The sequence below is a fragment of the Propithecus coquereli genome, unplaced genomic scaffold, assembly GCF_000956105.1.
Source record: "Propithecus coquereli isolate 6110/MARCELLA unplaced genomic scaffold, Pcoq_1.0 Scaffold599, whole genome shotgun sequence".
Classification (NCBI taxonomy): Eukaryota; Metazoa; Chordata; class Mammalia; order Primates; family Indriidae; genus Propithecus; species Propithecus coquereli.
This window is the reverse complement of record NW_012151940.1, coordinates 576,563-592,487: the sequence shown is the minus strand read 5'-3', so window position 1 is coordinate 592,487 and position 15,925 is coordinate 576,563. Positions and strand designations below refer to the sequence as shown.

The window sequence follows — 15,925 nt, the reverse complement described above, 5'->3', positions numbered from 1 at the left end:
GGATCGCTTGAGCCCAGGAGTTTGAGGTTGCTGTGAGCTAGGCTGACGCCACGGCACTTTAGCCGGGGCAACACGGTGAGACTCTGTCTCAAAAAAAAAAAAAAAATTGCTGCCAGTCACCCGCCACATGCCAAACACGGCTCAAGCTTACCTGGGCACTGTCTTTAGCGAGCACAGCAGCTTCTAAAGTACGCGGTTCTGTGCTAGTGCCCTGATGTGGCCACCGAGACACGGGACAGTGAGTGGCTTGTCCAGCTGGTGAGTGACAGGCAGGGATCGAGTCCGTTGTCCTGTGATTTGGTGACAGAAGCAGGCCTACAGGCTCTAAGTGCAGAACATTGTAGGGAAAACACCCGAGTGCCCGACCAAAGGGATGTTTGGTTTGGTCCTTTCTTAGCACCTGGTTGCCAAGCTCAGGACAAGGAAATGTGACTTGGTGTCAGCAACGACCAGCAAGCCTTGCCAGGCCTGGGCCCTGCTCCCGTGAAGTAAGGACGGGGAGATGTGCCGTCAGCCACAGACAACACAGAGTAGCTGTGCCCGGGAAACGCCGATGGGACCGTGTTGACGTAGGCCGGTGGCTTCCCAGGGTCCACAGGAAGGTGAGGCCTGTTTGCTGGCGGTGCGCTCAGGAAACCCGCCGGGGCCCTAAGCTTCATGCGAACCCTGTTAGTGACTCCACGAGCGCGGCGTCAGCTCCTTCTTCCTCCCGAGGAACGATGGCCGCGAGCAGGTTGTGTGCTGCCTCGCTCATCCCGCCCTGGCCGTGTCGGCAGTGACAGCAGGGAACCAGAACCCAGACGGCAGTTGTGTCAGCTTTCTGCATTTAATAGACACTGGAGATGAACGTGGTGACCAGCAGCAGGTGTGACCCAGTCCCACAGCCGCTCCCCAGGGGCTGGTGTGCGCCGGCGCAGGGCTGGGCCAGGAGGCCTGGCGAGACAGAGGGCGCAGCCCTGCCCGCACCCCTCCCTGCCTCTGCCCACGGTGACGTTGTACAGGCCGGGAATTGTTCCGGTCTCATCCAGCAGCCACGTGATGAACCTGGGCAAGCCCGGGGGAAGGGAAAGGGTCTCTCTCAAGACTGGAAGGGGGGACAGGGCAGAGCGGGGGCCCCGAGGAAGATCCCCTCGGAGACCAGGCTGGGCGAGTGGGTGGACGGGGCAGAGGTCACCTGCAGACTAGGCTGAGACCCAGGTGGGCCCAGGGTCCTCCCAGGGCCTGCTCCTGTCTCCGGCCCGAGTTCGACGGCTCCCCCCTCGCTAGCTGAGATGGGGCCAGCGAGGGCGCAGCTACCAGAGCCCAGGTTTCCGGCCTCCGGGTGGAGGGGGCCGAGGGGGGGAACCAGCAGGAGGGCCAGCTCCCGCCCAGCCAACCCCTTCCGCGCTCACGCGGGCACGGGATACGCCTTTGGATGTTTCCAGCTGGCCTCGAACACTGCGGACGGCGCAGCGAACCGTCGCAGCTCCGCCTTAGCTACCCGTGGACGGAACCGGCTCTCCTGGGCAGCGCTGTGTCTCTGCTTCGCCCAGCACGTCGCCGGGTCACACAGCCCCCGCTCGCGCCCACACTCCGGCGGGTCACGCTGGGACTGGTGTGCGAGCCTCCTACTTTCCCTCCAAGACAAGGAGTCAAAGCAGAGATGTCTATTCGGGAGCACAATTTCTAGGGGCAGGGCTTGGGCCAAGCGCACGTTTTCTGGCTCCTGACCCAGGGCTCAAACCAGCCCGACCCGATGCTGCAGCCACCTGCGGGAGCAGTGCCGACACTGGGCCCAGGGAGGAATGTCGCTGGCGGGCTGGCCTTCCACCCACGAGGCAGGGCAGCACGGGGCTGGTGCCCACAGGGCCAGGCGTGACAGCTCTGGGCTGGTGCACCCAGAACCGGCCGGATTTGGAGACCAACTCACGAGGAGCTGACACAGAACTGTGCTTGGCACAGGGTAGGGGCCCAGCGGGTACTTACTGAGCGAATGAGTGAATTCTAAGTCAATGCAAGAATCTGATGAGATCCCCTGATGAGAAAAGGGAGTTGGCCGGCTGCTCTTACCGGCAGGATTGAGGGGTGCGTAGTTGCGCTAGAACACAGAACGAGGACGCTGCCCGCCCCTCGACACCCAGCTGCTGCGTTTTAAAGTTCGCTCACATCTTGGGACATTTAAGAGACAGTCACCCCAGGACTCCGAGGTGGGGAAGCGGTTACTATGTGACACAAGAGAAATGTCTTCCTTCTGGAGGAGCAGAGGCTGAGGACTCCGGAATTCCCTGCGCAGGGAACAGTACTGGTGAACTGCAAAATGAAGGGACCCTGGTCAGACACACGAGACTGTTTTTATAGGCGGGCGGTGGAAGCACAGGTGAGGTTGCCGGGGAACGGCAGAGGGTCCCTCTCCAGACCATGCAGCCAGACCGGAGGGAGAAAAAGGAAGTCACGGGGCTGCCAGGGCCCCGTCCAGGCGGCAACGCTGTGCTCCCTGGCTCGGATGACACGCCGCGGGGGCTGGCCCCCTGGGGCGGTGCTGTCTTGCCGTGGGGTCTGGAACGAGGAGTCGAGCCGGGGCTGCCGGAGGAAGGCCTGCGCTTCATCCTCCCGGACAGCGACACGGCCTGGCCGGGCCTGCAGGCCGAGAACTGCTGCCTCGCTCGGCCTGTGCAACGGAGGACACGGAAGGCCAACGCCCAAGGGAGGGAGAAGGGAGGCTCTTTCCTCGGCGTCCCCCGTGGACACGAATGCTCCCTTGTTCGGTCACTTCCGACGGGGAGTCGCCCTCTAGGCTGCAGACGTGGCCTGGGACAGCTCCCGCTGCCTGGGTTCACCCGGGACGGGAAGGTTAACTCCCAGAGGGGGCAGAGGGAGAAAAGCAACCAATTCGAACGCAAGATACAACAAAGGAATGTCAAAATTATTTTTCCTTAATGCTTATCCCATGTTTAAACCAGCACTTCCCAAGTTGACATCTTTTTAAGGGGAAAAATCTTGTGCCGTGCTAAAATAATGGGGGTCTACACCAGAAAAATACATCTGGGGGCCTGGGGCCCAGGTCTGAGCGAGCTCCAGGTGCTGAGGAGACATCGAGGCCTGGTTTTCAGCGCCGACGACGGTTCTCCCTGACGGGCAGGGACACGTGGTCTCTGAGAGTGGCTGCCACCCGGAGGCTCTGGCAGCACGCGGTGTGCGGCCGGGGCCGGGGTCCGCCCTGCCAGAGGGTGGCAGGGCCCCTCCCGCGCCGGCCCCGGGTGGAGAAGGAGGCGGGGGGTGGGCTGCTGTCCTCAGAGAGTCGCGGTCCAGCGGCGGGGTCGGGGCGTCCGGGCGCTCTGGCGTCCCAGCAGTCGGGGCTCCGCACCGACACGCGGGAGCTCCTTGCCGGCAGGTGACGGCCTCACTCGTGGAACTTCCTCACCACCGTCTGCAGGTTGGCGTAAAAGCCAGCCATGCTGCGGGGGAAGAAGGAGTCCACCACCTTGCGCGGGAGGTAGCCGCCGAGGTCGGTCTGGAAGAACGTGACGAGCCTGGTCCTGCTGGGCTCCCTGCGAAGCGACAGCAAGGTGCGTTACGTGTCTGCAGCGGGGGAGGGGCGAGCACGGACGGGCTGGGGGGGCCTGGCCGTGGGGGTCACACCTAACCCCCGCCGGGGTCCCCTCCGGACCCGCGTACACTCAGGATGGAAACACGCCCCTCGAGGGCGCGTCGAGTCGCAGCCCCGCCAGGGAGGAGCCCCCACCCCCAGCCCCGAGAGGCAGTTCTCTGCTCCCTGATTCTTCCGGCAGATGCTTCCGGAGAGCCGACCGCGCCAGGCCCCGAGGAACCCGCGGGTGCTGCCCTCCCTCTGTTTAGGGTCCGACGCCCCTGCGGGCTCCTGGGACCCTTTCGAGGGGTCAACAAGGTCACAGCTATTTTCACGACAACACTAAGATGTGATTGTTTTCGGTTTCATTCTTTCACAACCACACGGTGGTTTTCCAGAGGCCACGCGGCGGGCGACGTTGCCACAGACGGAAGGTGGAGGTGGCCACGGACTCTAGGAAGCCTGGCGTGAAAGAAATTGGCAAAAATGCAAAAACGTTGCCACTCTTTTCACTTTTTTTAGTTTCGAAAGATATAGTTATTTTCCATAAAAATGCTGTTTATGTTAATACGTAATACGTTTTTATTAGGATATTAAAATAAATATTTAAAGAGTGTTTATTTTAAAGACATTAAATAATAACGGCTACAACTGCCCAACAAAAGCCCTCGGAGCCCTTGCTTACAGTCAAGGTGTTGTGAAACCTCAGGCCACATTTTTGAGAACTGCTGGTTCAGGGAACCGGCAAACAGCTTGGGCTCAGGTGAGGGACTTTGCCCCGGGAGCGGCAGGTGCCTGGAGCGGGGGGCGTGGGCCGGGCACAGAGCCCGGCCGGGAGGCGCGAGGCCGTCCTGCCGCCACCTGCGGCGTGGCCTGCAGCACCCAGCTGGCCCCGGGCTGAGGCCTGGCCTCTGGCGTGAGGGCGCCGAGGGGCGAGGCCACCCGCAGATTCAGATTCAGCAAGGGACACACGTAGGTGGAGACGGACACAACCGGGTAGGGACACGAGGGGCCTTCGCTGTCACCAAGTTCTCAAGGGCCAGGTCAGCAAAGGCAGTGCGGGCTTTGCCGGGACCACCTGGCATCTTATGGGAACGGAGCTGCCAACACCCCCAAAGCCTCATCAGGAACCGCAGGGGGCACCGCCCCTGCCCATCAGATGTTCCCTGGCAAAATGCAGGCGACCGGCTTGGAACTGGAGACCCTTTAAAGCCCCTCCCGCCCCTCCCAGGGGCACAGACCGGGCGGCAGCTGTGACCTCTGCAGCCAGGGACTTCCTCACACCTCACAGCCTGGCATCGCCCGCCGCCCCTCCCTGCCCGGCCCGCCTGTGCCCGGGCCTCCGCCCTCTCCCTGCTCCTCCGCCCGCCGGGCCGGCGGCCTCTGGCGTGGGGACGTGAACAGGGGAGGGAGGAATCTGAGCCAGTGACGTGTTCCCCCGGGGGGAGGCAAAACGCGTGCAAGGCCACGTGGGAGGGAAAGCACGGTGTGTCACATGGGGTCGTGGTGATGGTGGCTCTTGCATGTCACATCGTGTGACAGTAACAGAAAGGGCGAACGGGGGCCCAGAGGAGAAGGCGGGGACAACGGCACCTGGTACGATTGTCATAAGGACGTAACGAGATCACGCGGAGAGACACGGAGCGAGGGCTCCACGAACGGCCCTGCGGCGCTGCGGCGGCTACGGGCAGACTCCTCACCTCGGAGCACCTCTCCCGTCCTGCGCGGCCGCCACCGCCGGCCTAGGCGCCGCCGCGCTCCCAGGGCCTTCGCGCTCGCACGGACCCCACCCCGGGGGCACCACGGCGGCTAAACCCGAGTCTGAGCTCGTCCTGCTCGAAACCCCCGTGGCGTCCCGTCTTCCCCAGAGGAGAGCAGCCGGCTGCCCGCGCACCCAGTCCCCTTGCCAAGGCCATGGCCTCGTCTGCCGTCCTGAGCGCCCGCCCTGCTCCCATCTCTGGGACGAAGCACCTGCCAGGCCGCTTCCCTCTGCTGACAGGCCCGACACCCCGAGTTTTCGCTTTGCTCAAATGCCCTATCGGGGAGACCCCCGGATGAGTCACTCTCACCCTTTCCTGGCGCCGTGACCCGGCCCCAGTGCGCTCCACAGCACTTGCCATCTGGTCATCACGAGCGAGGCCGTCTGACTCAGCCACCGGCATTTGTGTCCTGTCTGTCTCCTGCCCCCACCGGAGTCTGAGCCTCACGCGGGCGGACACCTGTCTGGTGTCAGAAGTCCGTTCCGGGTCAAGAGCAGGATCCGGAGCAGACGGCTGGTTTAGATCGTGGCTCTTTTACTTCCTAGCTGTGTGATCTTGGCTGAGTTACTTAACCTCTCTGTGCCAAGTGTCCTTATCTAAAAAAATGGGGATAATAGCAGTGCCTTGGGGTTTTATAAAGATGAGAGTGAGTTAATTTATATAAAATGCCTGAGATACAATAGTGCTGTGGCAGTGTTGCCGCTGTTATTATTGGTAGTGTCGGCTGCTCCGTAGTGTCTGGAACAGGCCTGTGTTCCCAGAGTGATCAGGGAGTAAGGCCGTCATAGATCGCAGACCCACGGCCTCATGAGAACAGGGCGTGCGGCAGGCTCCGGCAGAAAGCCCTGCTGAGAACACGAAATGTTTTCATCAAGTGGGCAGGAGTCGGCAGACTCAATACCTAACGTTAAAAGCCCCGCATCAGCTGGGTTTTGTGGGACCCCAATGACGCCACCGCGAATCCACGTGCTCACCTCTGCTGCCTGGCATGAGGCACGACGGCGCTCAGTATGTCGTGCCCGCTGCCCGAGGGAAGGCAGGCGCGCGCCGCAGCCCCCAGGAAAAGGCCCTGGCTCTCTTTCCGGAAACGCCTCCCCTCAGACCCGGCGCCACTGAGGGGTGAGCCCTGCACCCGACTGCCGAGGACATAGGCAGAGGTTTGGTGCCCTCGCCCCAGCCAGGGGGCCTGGGGCACCCGTGTAGCGAGGGGACTGAACTGGGTGCAGGGGTGCGTGCGTGCGTGTGTGCCGGAGCACAGCGACGCTACTTTCAAACTCAAAATTTTGTTACGTTGAAGAGAAATCACTCACAGCACGGTTTAAGAGCCGGCTTAGCAGGGCGCGTTCCTCAGAGGTGCTGGGTCCGGGCTCAGTGAACCCCCCAGCACCGAGGCCGGCTCCCGGGACGGTGTGTGGAGCGCGGCCCCTTCCCTTCCTGGCGCCCGCACGGGGCCTGCAGGAAACACCGGGACACACCCAGCGGGGCAATTTCTTTCACCTTCAACTTGGGTGGTTCCCGGATGAACTAGTGGCCTTCAGGTGATTCCTTACACAGAAGTTCCTGTAAAACCCGGCCATGGCTGTGGGGAAATGAGCTCAGCTCTGAGGCGGGCCCACGGCGCGGCCTCAGGATTGCCCTTAGCTCCGAGCACCAACCCGCTGCGTGGCAAGGAGCCCTGCCCACTGTGGTACGTGGGTGGGGACAGCCACTCGCAGCCACTCCAGGCTGGCGGATGGTGCTCGGAGAAGACTTGGAGCTCGCACCCTGCACTGCCAACCTCCTCACCTTTGACCCGAGACACGTCACTTAACCTCCCCAAACCTCAGTTTCCTCATCTGCTAAATGGGACCACGACATTTGCCTGATCTGCCCTATGGGGCTGGATGGAGGATTTCTCGCATCAAAAATAACAACACCTCCCACAATTCCTTCCCGTGTGCCAGATGCTTCCACGTATTATGCCACTGTTGTATACAAGTGGAAGTGCATGGTGACACCAAGGCCTAACGAGCTGTCGGGCGTTTCTGCTCTTGTGAATTACGGTCAAAGTGCCACTTGCAGAGGACGTCCCACAGGGACGCCACGGTCGGGTCTGAGGCCCGTCCCTGCATGCAGGGAACGCTCCTTACCCCGGCAGAGGTTCACAGAAGCAACCGCAGGGATGGTTAAACCCTCGTACGAAGCCGGGCTTCGGCGGCCACGACGGATGCTCCACATGCGTAGCTGAAAGACAGCGCAGGCCGGTGAGGCCCAGCTTCCGAGCATCGGGCCGCCGCCACCGAGCGCCACCGAGCACGCGGAGCCCACCTCTGCAGCCCGCGAGTCTGCGAGGGACTCGCACTGCGCGGCCTCGGGTTCCCTTTCACCCCCAGCCCACGGCCCTGACACTCGCACTCCCACACTCACACTCCCACACACACGCACACAAACTCACACGGACACTCGCACATACACACACACTCACACACACTCACACACATTCACGCATACACATGCACACGCTGGCAGACAGCTTTCCTAAGCCTGCCAGAATATTAGCAAAAAGAACATTCCAGAATGCAATGTTTGGGGATGGGAGACGGCAGGTTCTCCTCTCAAATTTCAGCCAGAGAAGCCTGGATGTAACCACTAACTCCTCCACGTGGAAGACCTGGAGGCACGGCAGGGGCTGTGCAGGGCAGGGGCCGTGCAGGGACAGGGGCCGTGCGGGGACAGGGGCTGTGCGGGGACAGGGGCCGTGCGTGTGGGGACAAGGGCTGTGCGGGGACAGGGGCCGTGTGGGGACAGGGGCCGTGCGGGGACAGGGGCCGTGTGGGGACAAGGGCTGTGCGGGGGCAGGGGCTGTGCGGGGCAGGGGCTGTGTTTCCCGCTGTGCAGGGAGGGCGTGGTCAGCGCCAACCCTCAGGAAGCCGCCCGTGGCTGCAGGGACTGGCTGCACATTGAGCCTGGTGTCACCCGACTAACCCGCGTGCCTGCGGCACCACGTGAGCCTCAGCAGGAAGGAAAGGGGCTGACAAAACCTGCGGCTTAAAAACAGCATCACTGGCGCGTGGACTATCTGGTCTGAGACCCCCGCGGCACAGAGTCCCCCAAACCCGACAAGGTGGGCGCAGGGAAGAACTCTGGGTGGTGTTTCTGCGGCTGCTGAGCTGCCTGGCTTTCTGTGAGGAACAGGGCGCAGAAGGAGAGCCCAGCACGCCGGGGAGGCCGGGCCGCACTCACCGTTGGAGCTGATGGTCCCGTCCTCGTACTTCCTGACCAGCACCAGGTCCACGAAGTCTCGGGGGGAAATGAGCTTCATGGCGGCCGAGGGCGTGCAGGTCCTGCTCACCAGCAGCGTCTGCCGAAGCAAAGGGCGCCGCTGCTCCTGCTGCTCAGACACCTCCCTGCCCCGTCCCGCCCCCAGGCTCTGGGAAAGGAGCAGCAGTGGCAGTAGGGTGGTGACAGCAGGGTGGCACCGTGAACTGCGGGGTCCAGAGTGGGGCTTCCCAGGGGGAGCCGAGCGCGACTGAAATAGCTGTCTGTGAGACCGCGGGCTGTCCGTGGCTGTCCGTGGCTGTCCGTGGCTGTCCAGCTGCACGGCAGGGCCACGCTGAGCTTACACCCACGACAGAGCCTCAGAGCCGCCATTTATGGAGTAAGGGCCCGGCTGGACCGAGCTCTCAGCTGTCCCTCAACCCTGAGAAACAGGCATCAGTCAGCCACCTGACAGATGAGGAAACTGAGGCGTGGAAAGATGAGGGAATTCAGCACAAAGCGCACGGTGGAGACGGCATCTGGAGGGGGCAGCCAACAGGGAGACGCGAGGGAGGCCGCTCCTTTCGAAGGCCGACCCCGCACCTGCTCAGCCCCGTCTAAGGCCGCGCCGCGGCCGCTCTCTGCTCTCACCCCAGTCCTGGCCCTGGGAGGGCGCACCCTCCACCTCACCCAATCTGGGAGTATCCCAGCAGTCCACTCTCCCACTTTGTAAACCGACCCAGGACACCCCAACCTGCCCTGTGCCTATCCTGCTACCCACTTCCTGCGGGAGAGCAGGGCCCAGGTACCGTCAAGGTCCCAGTGGGGAAGTACAGGCCAGGCGTGTGGTGGGACAGTCCTGGGAGAAGTTGGGGAGCGGGTGGGAAGAAATCGGTGAAGGCCTCTCCCTCTTTGCCTCCCCCCTCAGGTATTCAGACTCGGGCACGGGTGTTGCTGAGAAACCTTTTGGCAGGGACGCCTTTGGCCTCAGGGAATAGTCTTCAAGCAGGCATGCGATGCCCGGGGCGCTGCAGATCAGCTTCCAGATGATTCCACGCATGTGTCCTTCCTACAGTGACCTGCCTGGGAACAGGCTGCACCTGCATGCTGGGTCCCTTCCCAACTGAAAAAAAGCAGGGCAGATCCCCACCCGTCTAGAATCATCCTCCCACGAATTGTCCCAGGGTCTAAAATCCCCTATGGTACCAAAGGGACAATTATGAATACTGATTGCAATATTTAATCAAGGCACTCACTACACACTGGTGTTAGAATTTCATGTTTTTCCCTTTCTTAAGCATATTCCAAAGCTTGGTGTTAGACACAAGGCAATTTTACCATTTCTAAATTCTGGTATTTTGTGGTAGGAATGGTAGCAGTGATGACATTTTAAAAAATAATAAATACACTGTTTCCACCCCTGATTACTATGCTCAAATGCATCATTCCTCAGGGATAGTGTTTGGAGACCAAGATGAAGAGGACTTTGGAAAAAATTACTGAAGGCAGAAGCACATGTCATACATGTAACATACTCACGGTGTAGCTCTGATCCTATCCATCCATCCATCTATCCACCCAATCATCCAACCATCCACCCATCCATCCATCCACTCAGTCATCCATCCATCCATCCATCCATCCACTCAATCATCCAACCATCCATCCATCCACCCATCCATCCATCTACCCAATCATCCACCCATCCATCCATCCACCCATCTATCCACCCAATCATCCATCCATCCACCCATCTATCCACCCAATCATCCATCCATCCACCCATCTATCCACCCAATCATCCATCCATCCATCTACCCAATCATCCACCCATCCATCCATCCATCCAATCATCCATCCACCCATCCATCTACCCAATCATCCACCCATCCATCCACCCACCCAATCATCCACCCATCCATCCACCCAATCATCCATCCATCCAATCATGCATCCATCCATCCATCCATCCAATCATCCATCCAACCACCCATCCATCCACCCAGTCATCCATCCACCCATCCATCCATCCACCCAATCATCCATCCAACCATCCATCCATCCACCCATCCATCCACCCAACCATCCATCCATCCAATCATCCATCCACCCATCCATCCACCCAATCATCCATCCATCCAATCATCCATCCACCCATCCATCTACCCAATCATCCACCCATCCATCCACCCACCCAATCATCCATCCATCCATCTACCCAATCATCCACCCATCCATCCATCCATCCAATCATCCACCCATCCATCCATCCACCCAATCATCCATCCAACCATCCATCAATCCATCCATCCATCCATCCACACACCTATGCATCTATTTATGTACCTATGTTAGAATTGCAACATTTGAGATTTGTCAAAAATCATGCTAAGAAATGCCAATCTGCAAGGAAGGGGTCTTTCTACACATTTTCACCATTTCACTGACTGATAAGGAACTAGCACTTGTCAATTTCTTCTCTGCTGTTTTTGTAACCTGAGCTCACCAGTAGTCGGTGCTTTCTCTCTTTTTTGCAGTTAGGTCTGAGGAAGGCTGGATCCTTCTAGCAGGAATTCATATCTTTTTCATGGACACATGAATTAATTAGAAAAAACAGCTCTCATTCATCTCATCCATAGGTGCAAAATATTTCACTTTTTGGGTTTAACAGTTCTTCATCAAAATTTACAATGTAATCATGTTGTTTTAACAAATTATAATCATACCTCAATCTAGTTTTTTTAAATTAGAGTCTTATGGTCATAGGAAATAAATGATTTTTTAAAAAGTAAATTTCCATTTATATGCATTTTATGATGCAAGATGATGACTTTCAAGAATAAACATGTATTAGGATAAGATTCAGAAGGCTTCGTGGAATGGAAATTTAAGTTCAAGGAAAACAATTATATACAATTTCTGACTAGGAAAAATTTGCTCATGTATTTTTAAAATGGATGACAGTAAATTAAAATTCATATATAATTTAGATACATCTAAAAGAATGATGTCATTGTTCAAAGTTGACAGACTTATCACAAGTCGAAAATGACATACATTGCAACTTATGAAAATGTAGCTGCTAATGAACGTTCCAAGTCAACTGGATGTGTGGGATGGTGTATAATTTCTCAAAAATCTGTCGGAGGGACGTAAGCAGAAAGTTTGCAGACTAACTGGGCTGGGGCAGTGTACATGGGGCCACTTTGGACCGACACTGGCCGGGCCTCCAGGGAGTGGGTGCCAGGGGTTGGGGTCCTGTGCTGGCTGGTGGGAACAGGCAGGCTTCCCCCAGGACAAGCCAGGGTGCCCGGAGGAGAAGAGAGACCCCACCAGCATCACCCACCCGGCCCCACGGGCAAGCTGACCACGAAGGGAAGCGCAGCTCCCCCCACGTGGCAAGCAGAGGTCAGTGCAGGTGAGCACCCGGGTACCCGCCGTGCCGGCACCCTGGGCGAGCGAGGTGCTTGCAAAGCAGCAATGAGAAAAACACGCCACTTCCGGGGCCTCTGAGGGATCGGGCCACCAGGACACAGAACCAGAGCTGGGATGAAGACGGGGGTCACAGGAGGTTCTCTGGCTCCTCTGGGAGGTGGCACCAGTGGAGATGGGGAGCCTGGGGGTCTGGAGTCCCCAGCCAGCTCTCGACTCCCCGGAGCCACTTGTCACCTGTGTGAACGTGGGCACATCTCTCCCTCCGTCAAACTGTGTCCTTCCCCCAGCGTTTCGGTGGAAGCGCTCTGAGCTTGCAGCATAGTATAAAGTGACTCAGTAAATGACAGCGCTTGTCACTGAGCAGCCCACGTGTCGCATGATTTTCTATGCCTTCCATTCTCTCTCTTGTCCTACTAGTCGCTGTACTGAGACACAGGAGTGCAAAGACGCTAAAAAGACGCAGCCACCTTACCTTTGAGAAGGAAATTCTATATACAGCCCTGTTATCGCATTTGTGTCACGTTTTGAAGGGCGTTAACCCCTGTTTCCTCGACTTCAATCATTTGTTTATAATTATTTGCATATTACCTTTTTTTTTGCTATCTCTGGTATCTTCTATCCTATTGTTCACTTAATATTGTTCTCTAAATGTGCTCACCTTTAAAAAACCTAGGTGAGTTGGTTTTAAAAGGAAGTTATTTAACCATCAGAAATGGAAAAAAGAATCACTTGTCATAAGTTAAAGGCAGCTGCAAAATACACGCACGAGGGGTCATCAGGTTCTCGCTCTGAGCCTGAGGCCAGCGGTCCCCTGCGCTAGATAGGAGGGTGGCAAGGGCTGAACAGGCCTCAAAGGCCCATCGCCGCCCCCTTTCCAGCTATCGAAGAGACTAAAGAAATGAAACAGGGTACCCTCCTCACGGCGGGACTCAAAATCACCTGTTCTACCCCAGGAGTCTGTGCCCCGTGCTTCGGGAAACAGCGGCACAAACGCCCGTGGCAATGAACTGAGAAACGACGGCAGTGTGAGCTCTCGGTCAAGGCTGAACCTGGCTCCCACGGGTCCAGACTCAGGCTCACCAGCTGACAGCTGTTGCTGGAGGTCTCGCAACACCATCCGCGTAAACACCCAAAAGGGTGCCCGTCCACAGATGTCAAAACCAAGACACCATTCAGATCGAACAGGTCAGCGAGGGAACTTTCTCGTTACTTTTGGTTATGACTTTTTTTTTCTGAACTTCTGTAATCAAAATGAGGCGAGATCTTAAAGCTACAGAGGACACGGGGACAGATGCATCTAGACCTCCACTGTCTTATATGGTAGCCACCAGCCCCATGGGGCTATTTACATTTAGATGAATTAAAATTAAATAGAATTAACAATTCATGTCCTTAAACTAACCACCTTCACATAGGACATTTGCTTCCACACAGAAAGTTCTGAACAGCGCTGGTCTGGGTGGCGCAGCCCCACAGCTGGGAGACAGTCCTGGTCCATCAGCCGGGGCTCTCCCAGCTCCCGAGCGCGGCCCCCTCAAGGGACACAATTGCAAACTGGAGGTGATGGGCCAAATGCAGGCACCAGGCAGCATCCTCAGGGCCCAGGGCCAGCCTGCTCTTCCTCGCCAGCTGCTGCATCCTCTTGGCTCTGTCTAGGGCTTCCCTGCCTCTCCGAGTCCTGCTGCTTCCTCCCTGCCCCTGGGCCAAGGCTGGGCTTGCGTGTGGCCAGCAGTGGGCAGCCTGTGTTTGCAGGGAACCGCCCTTTGCCAAAAGGGGCGACAGGCCCCCTCCAGAGGGGACAAGGTCAAGTTACTGCACCAGGACCCAGACACTGTCCAGGGATAACACGCTTGGAGAAACTTACATCAGTGATGCTCTGGAGAATTTCAAAACTGGTCACATTCTCATCCCACTTCTCTCGCAGGCCCCCAGCCGCGGGCTTTACGCAGTCCCACACCTCCTCCGGGGTCCCCCACACCACGCCTTCTCCTCGGTACCTGGAGCACAAAAAAGGAATTTGATCCCAAGGCATCAGTCGAACTTGTTTACCTTGGGATTGTGTCTAAAGGCTAGAGGGTGGACCATACCACGTCCGTTTAGGACAGGCCGGCAGAGAAGGGGCCGAGACTTACTGCCCCCTTCCCTCAGGCCTGCGGAAAGGGATGGCAGCTTTCACAAGAATATGGTCTGCTGGGAATGACTGGGTGAAAAACGTAAGTTAGTGCTTTTCTGGAAGATAATTGGCAAGTGGGTCACAGGTTGCTAGGGCCAATTGGAATCTTACAGGAAGCAGATTCATGGAGACACCAGGAAGGGTGTGACATCTCCACAAGCTTTGAGCCAGGCAGGCACTTACAGGTTCCCCGGAAACTCCACAGATGGCCTCCAGGAGACTGAAACTCCATTCTGTCAAAAGGCACAGAACCACAGAAGTTTAGGGCTAGAAGTGCTCCGGGGTCACCGCCTCAGTCCTCTGCTCTACAGAAGGGGGTCAGAGGCCGCAAGAGACGTGCCTGGCTCAGGCGCCCAAACCTGTGCAGGGCAGGCCTGGCTCTGGGCTGGGCGAAGCCACCCGCGACAGAATGCGATGACCGACTCCAAGAGCTGTGGTGGCTTTCCAATCACCTTTAAAGTCACCACACATTTTGCTTCCTTCTTTGCGAGCAAATTTGGGGCTATTTGTTAAAAATCAGAAGTGTCAAGTGAGCAAAACTGTTCCCACTCCACCCTCTGGGGACGACGAAGAGAGGGGCTTGTGCTACAAGGAACAGAGCGAAGGCTTCGGAACCTGGCGCTTCGGATTCGATCCAACCACCCTGCACCAGCCGGGCGACCTGGGCAAGTCACTCAGTGAAAGGGACAGACACTGACCCCGCGGTCACTGCGAGCACAGCAGGCCCAGGCTTTTTGTAAGAAAACACGCCCGGGAATCCCTCTCACTGTGCCCCGGGATGTTGGGGTGCACAGAACAGGGTCCGAGATGTTGGGGTGCACGGAACAGCGTCCGGGATGTTGGGGTGCACGGAACAGCGTCCGGGATGTTGGGTGCAGGAACGGCGGGCAGAGGAGGAGCCTGGGGGCTTTGGGGACCCCTCCCGCCAGCTCCCCACTCACGTCTTCCCGGCACGTCTGCCACCCTGACGCGTCTCGCCGGTACTGGAGCATCGTCCGCGCCACGGCCTCGCCGGTCTCAGCGGCCTGCGCCGGGTCCATGGCGCGGGGAGCGCGGGCTGCGGGGTCGCGGGCGGCGCGCGCGGTGGCGGCGGCGGCGCGGGGTTCCGGGGCTAAGAGCAGGAGCCCCGCCCCTGGCCCCGCCCCGGGCCCGCCCCGGAGCCCGCATTGGTCCAGCCCCATCCTCTGGCCCCGCCCCGAGCCCGCATTGGTCCGAGCTCTCCGACGAACCCCGCCCCACCCTGAGATTGGCAGGGCCTCGGGCGGCAGACCGGGCCCGGCTGGCCCTTCATCCCGGGGCGGTCCTGGGCACCCGAGCAAGGTCCTGCCGCGTCCGGCCCACTCCGGTTCGGGCCTGGGAGGGGCCCTGGAGCGCCGCGACTCTGAGGCCAGCCGGGCGGGTCCCGGACGGCGTGGTGGGCGTGTGTGCCGCGCGGACTCCCGTCCCGGCGCGCAGAGGCGTCGGGCCAGCGTGCAGGGCGCGGTTTGCATCGGAAACGACCCTCGAGGAAACGACCCTCGAGGGCGCTGCTGCTGCGGGAGGGGAGCGCGCGGAGACTGGGGCCGGGGAGGCGCTGCGGCGACGGTGGGACACGTGGGGCCGGGTGGGGACAGCGGGGCCGGAGAAGAGTGTCCGGGACGCGGAACGTGGGGTCTCGGCGCCGGACCGTGGAGGCTCCAGCAGGAGGCGCGTCACGACTTACCCCTTGGCTGGGCCACCTGGCCGCTCGCCGGCGAGGGGGAAGGGACAGCCTGG

General features: G+C 59.0%; 1 protein-coding gene across 1 annotated transcript; it reads right to left on the bottom strand.

Annotated features, from left to right (window-relative positions):
- Positions 1–2,627: 2,627 nt before the first annotated feature.
- On the bottom strand, positions 2,628–15,241 carry STARD5 (StAR-related lipid transfer (START) domain containing 5). Its single transcript, XM_012659102.1, has 6 exons — positions 15,112–15,241; positions 14,354–14,403; positions 13,862–13,994; positions 8,548–8,665; positions 7,455–7,548; positions 2,628–3,527 (listed from the first exon to the last, which is right to left on the bottom strand). Exons 1-6 carry the CDS (start codon positions 15,208–15,210, stop codon positions 3,380–3,382), a joined length of 642 nt encoding a protein of 213 aa, XP_012514556.1. The 5' UTR covers positions 15,211–15,241; the 3' UTR covers positions 2,628–3,379.
- Positions 15,242–15,925: the final 684 nt, after the last annotated feature.

Coding starts and splice junctions, on each gene's coding strand:
- STARD5 (XM_012659102.1), bottom strand. CDS start 15,210: ATGGACCCGGCGCAGGCCGCTGAGACCGGCGAGGCCGTGGCGCGGACG. Junction 8,666..13,861: donor TTCTCCAGAGCATCACTGAT/GTAAGTTTCTCC, acceptor TTGCTTCGGCAG/ACGCTGCTGGTGAGCAGGAC. Junction 7,549..8,547: donor CGGGACCATCAGCTCCAACG/GTGAGTGCGGCC, acceptor GCTGTCTTTCAG/CTACGCATGTGGAGCATCCG.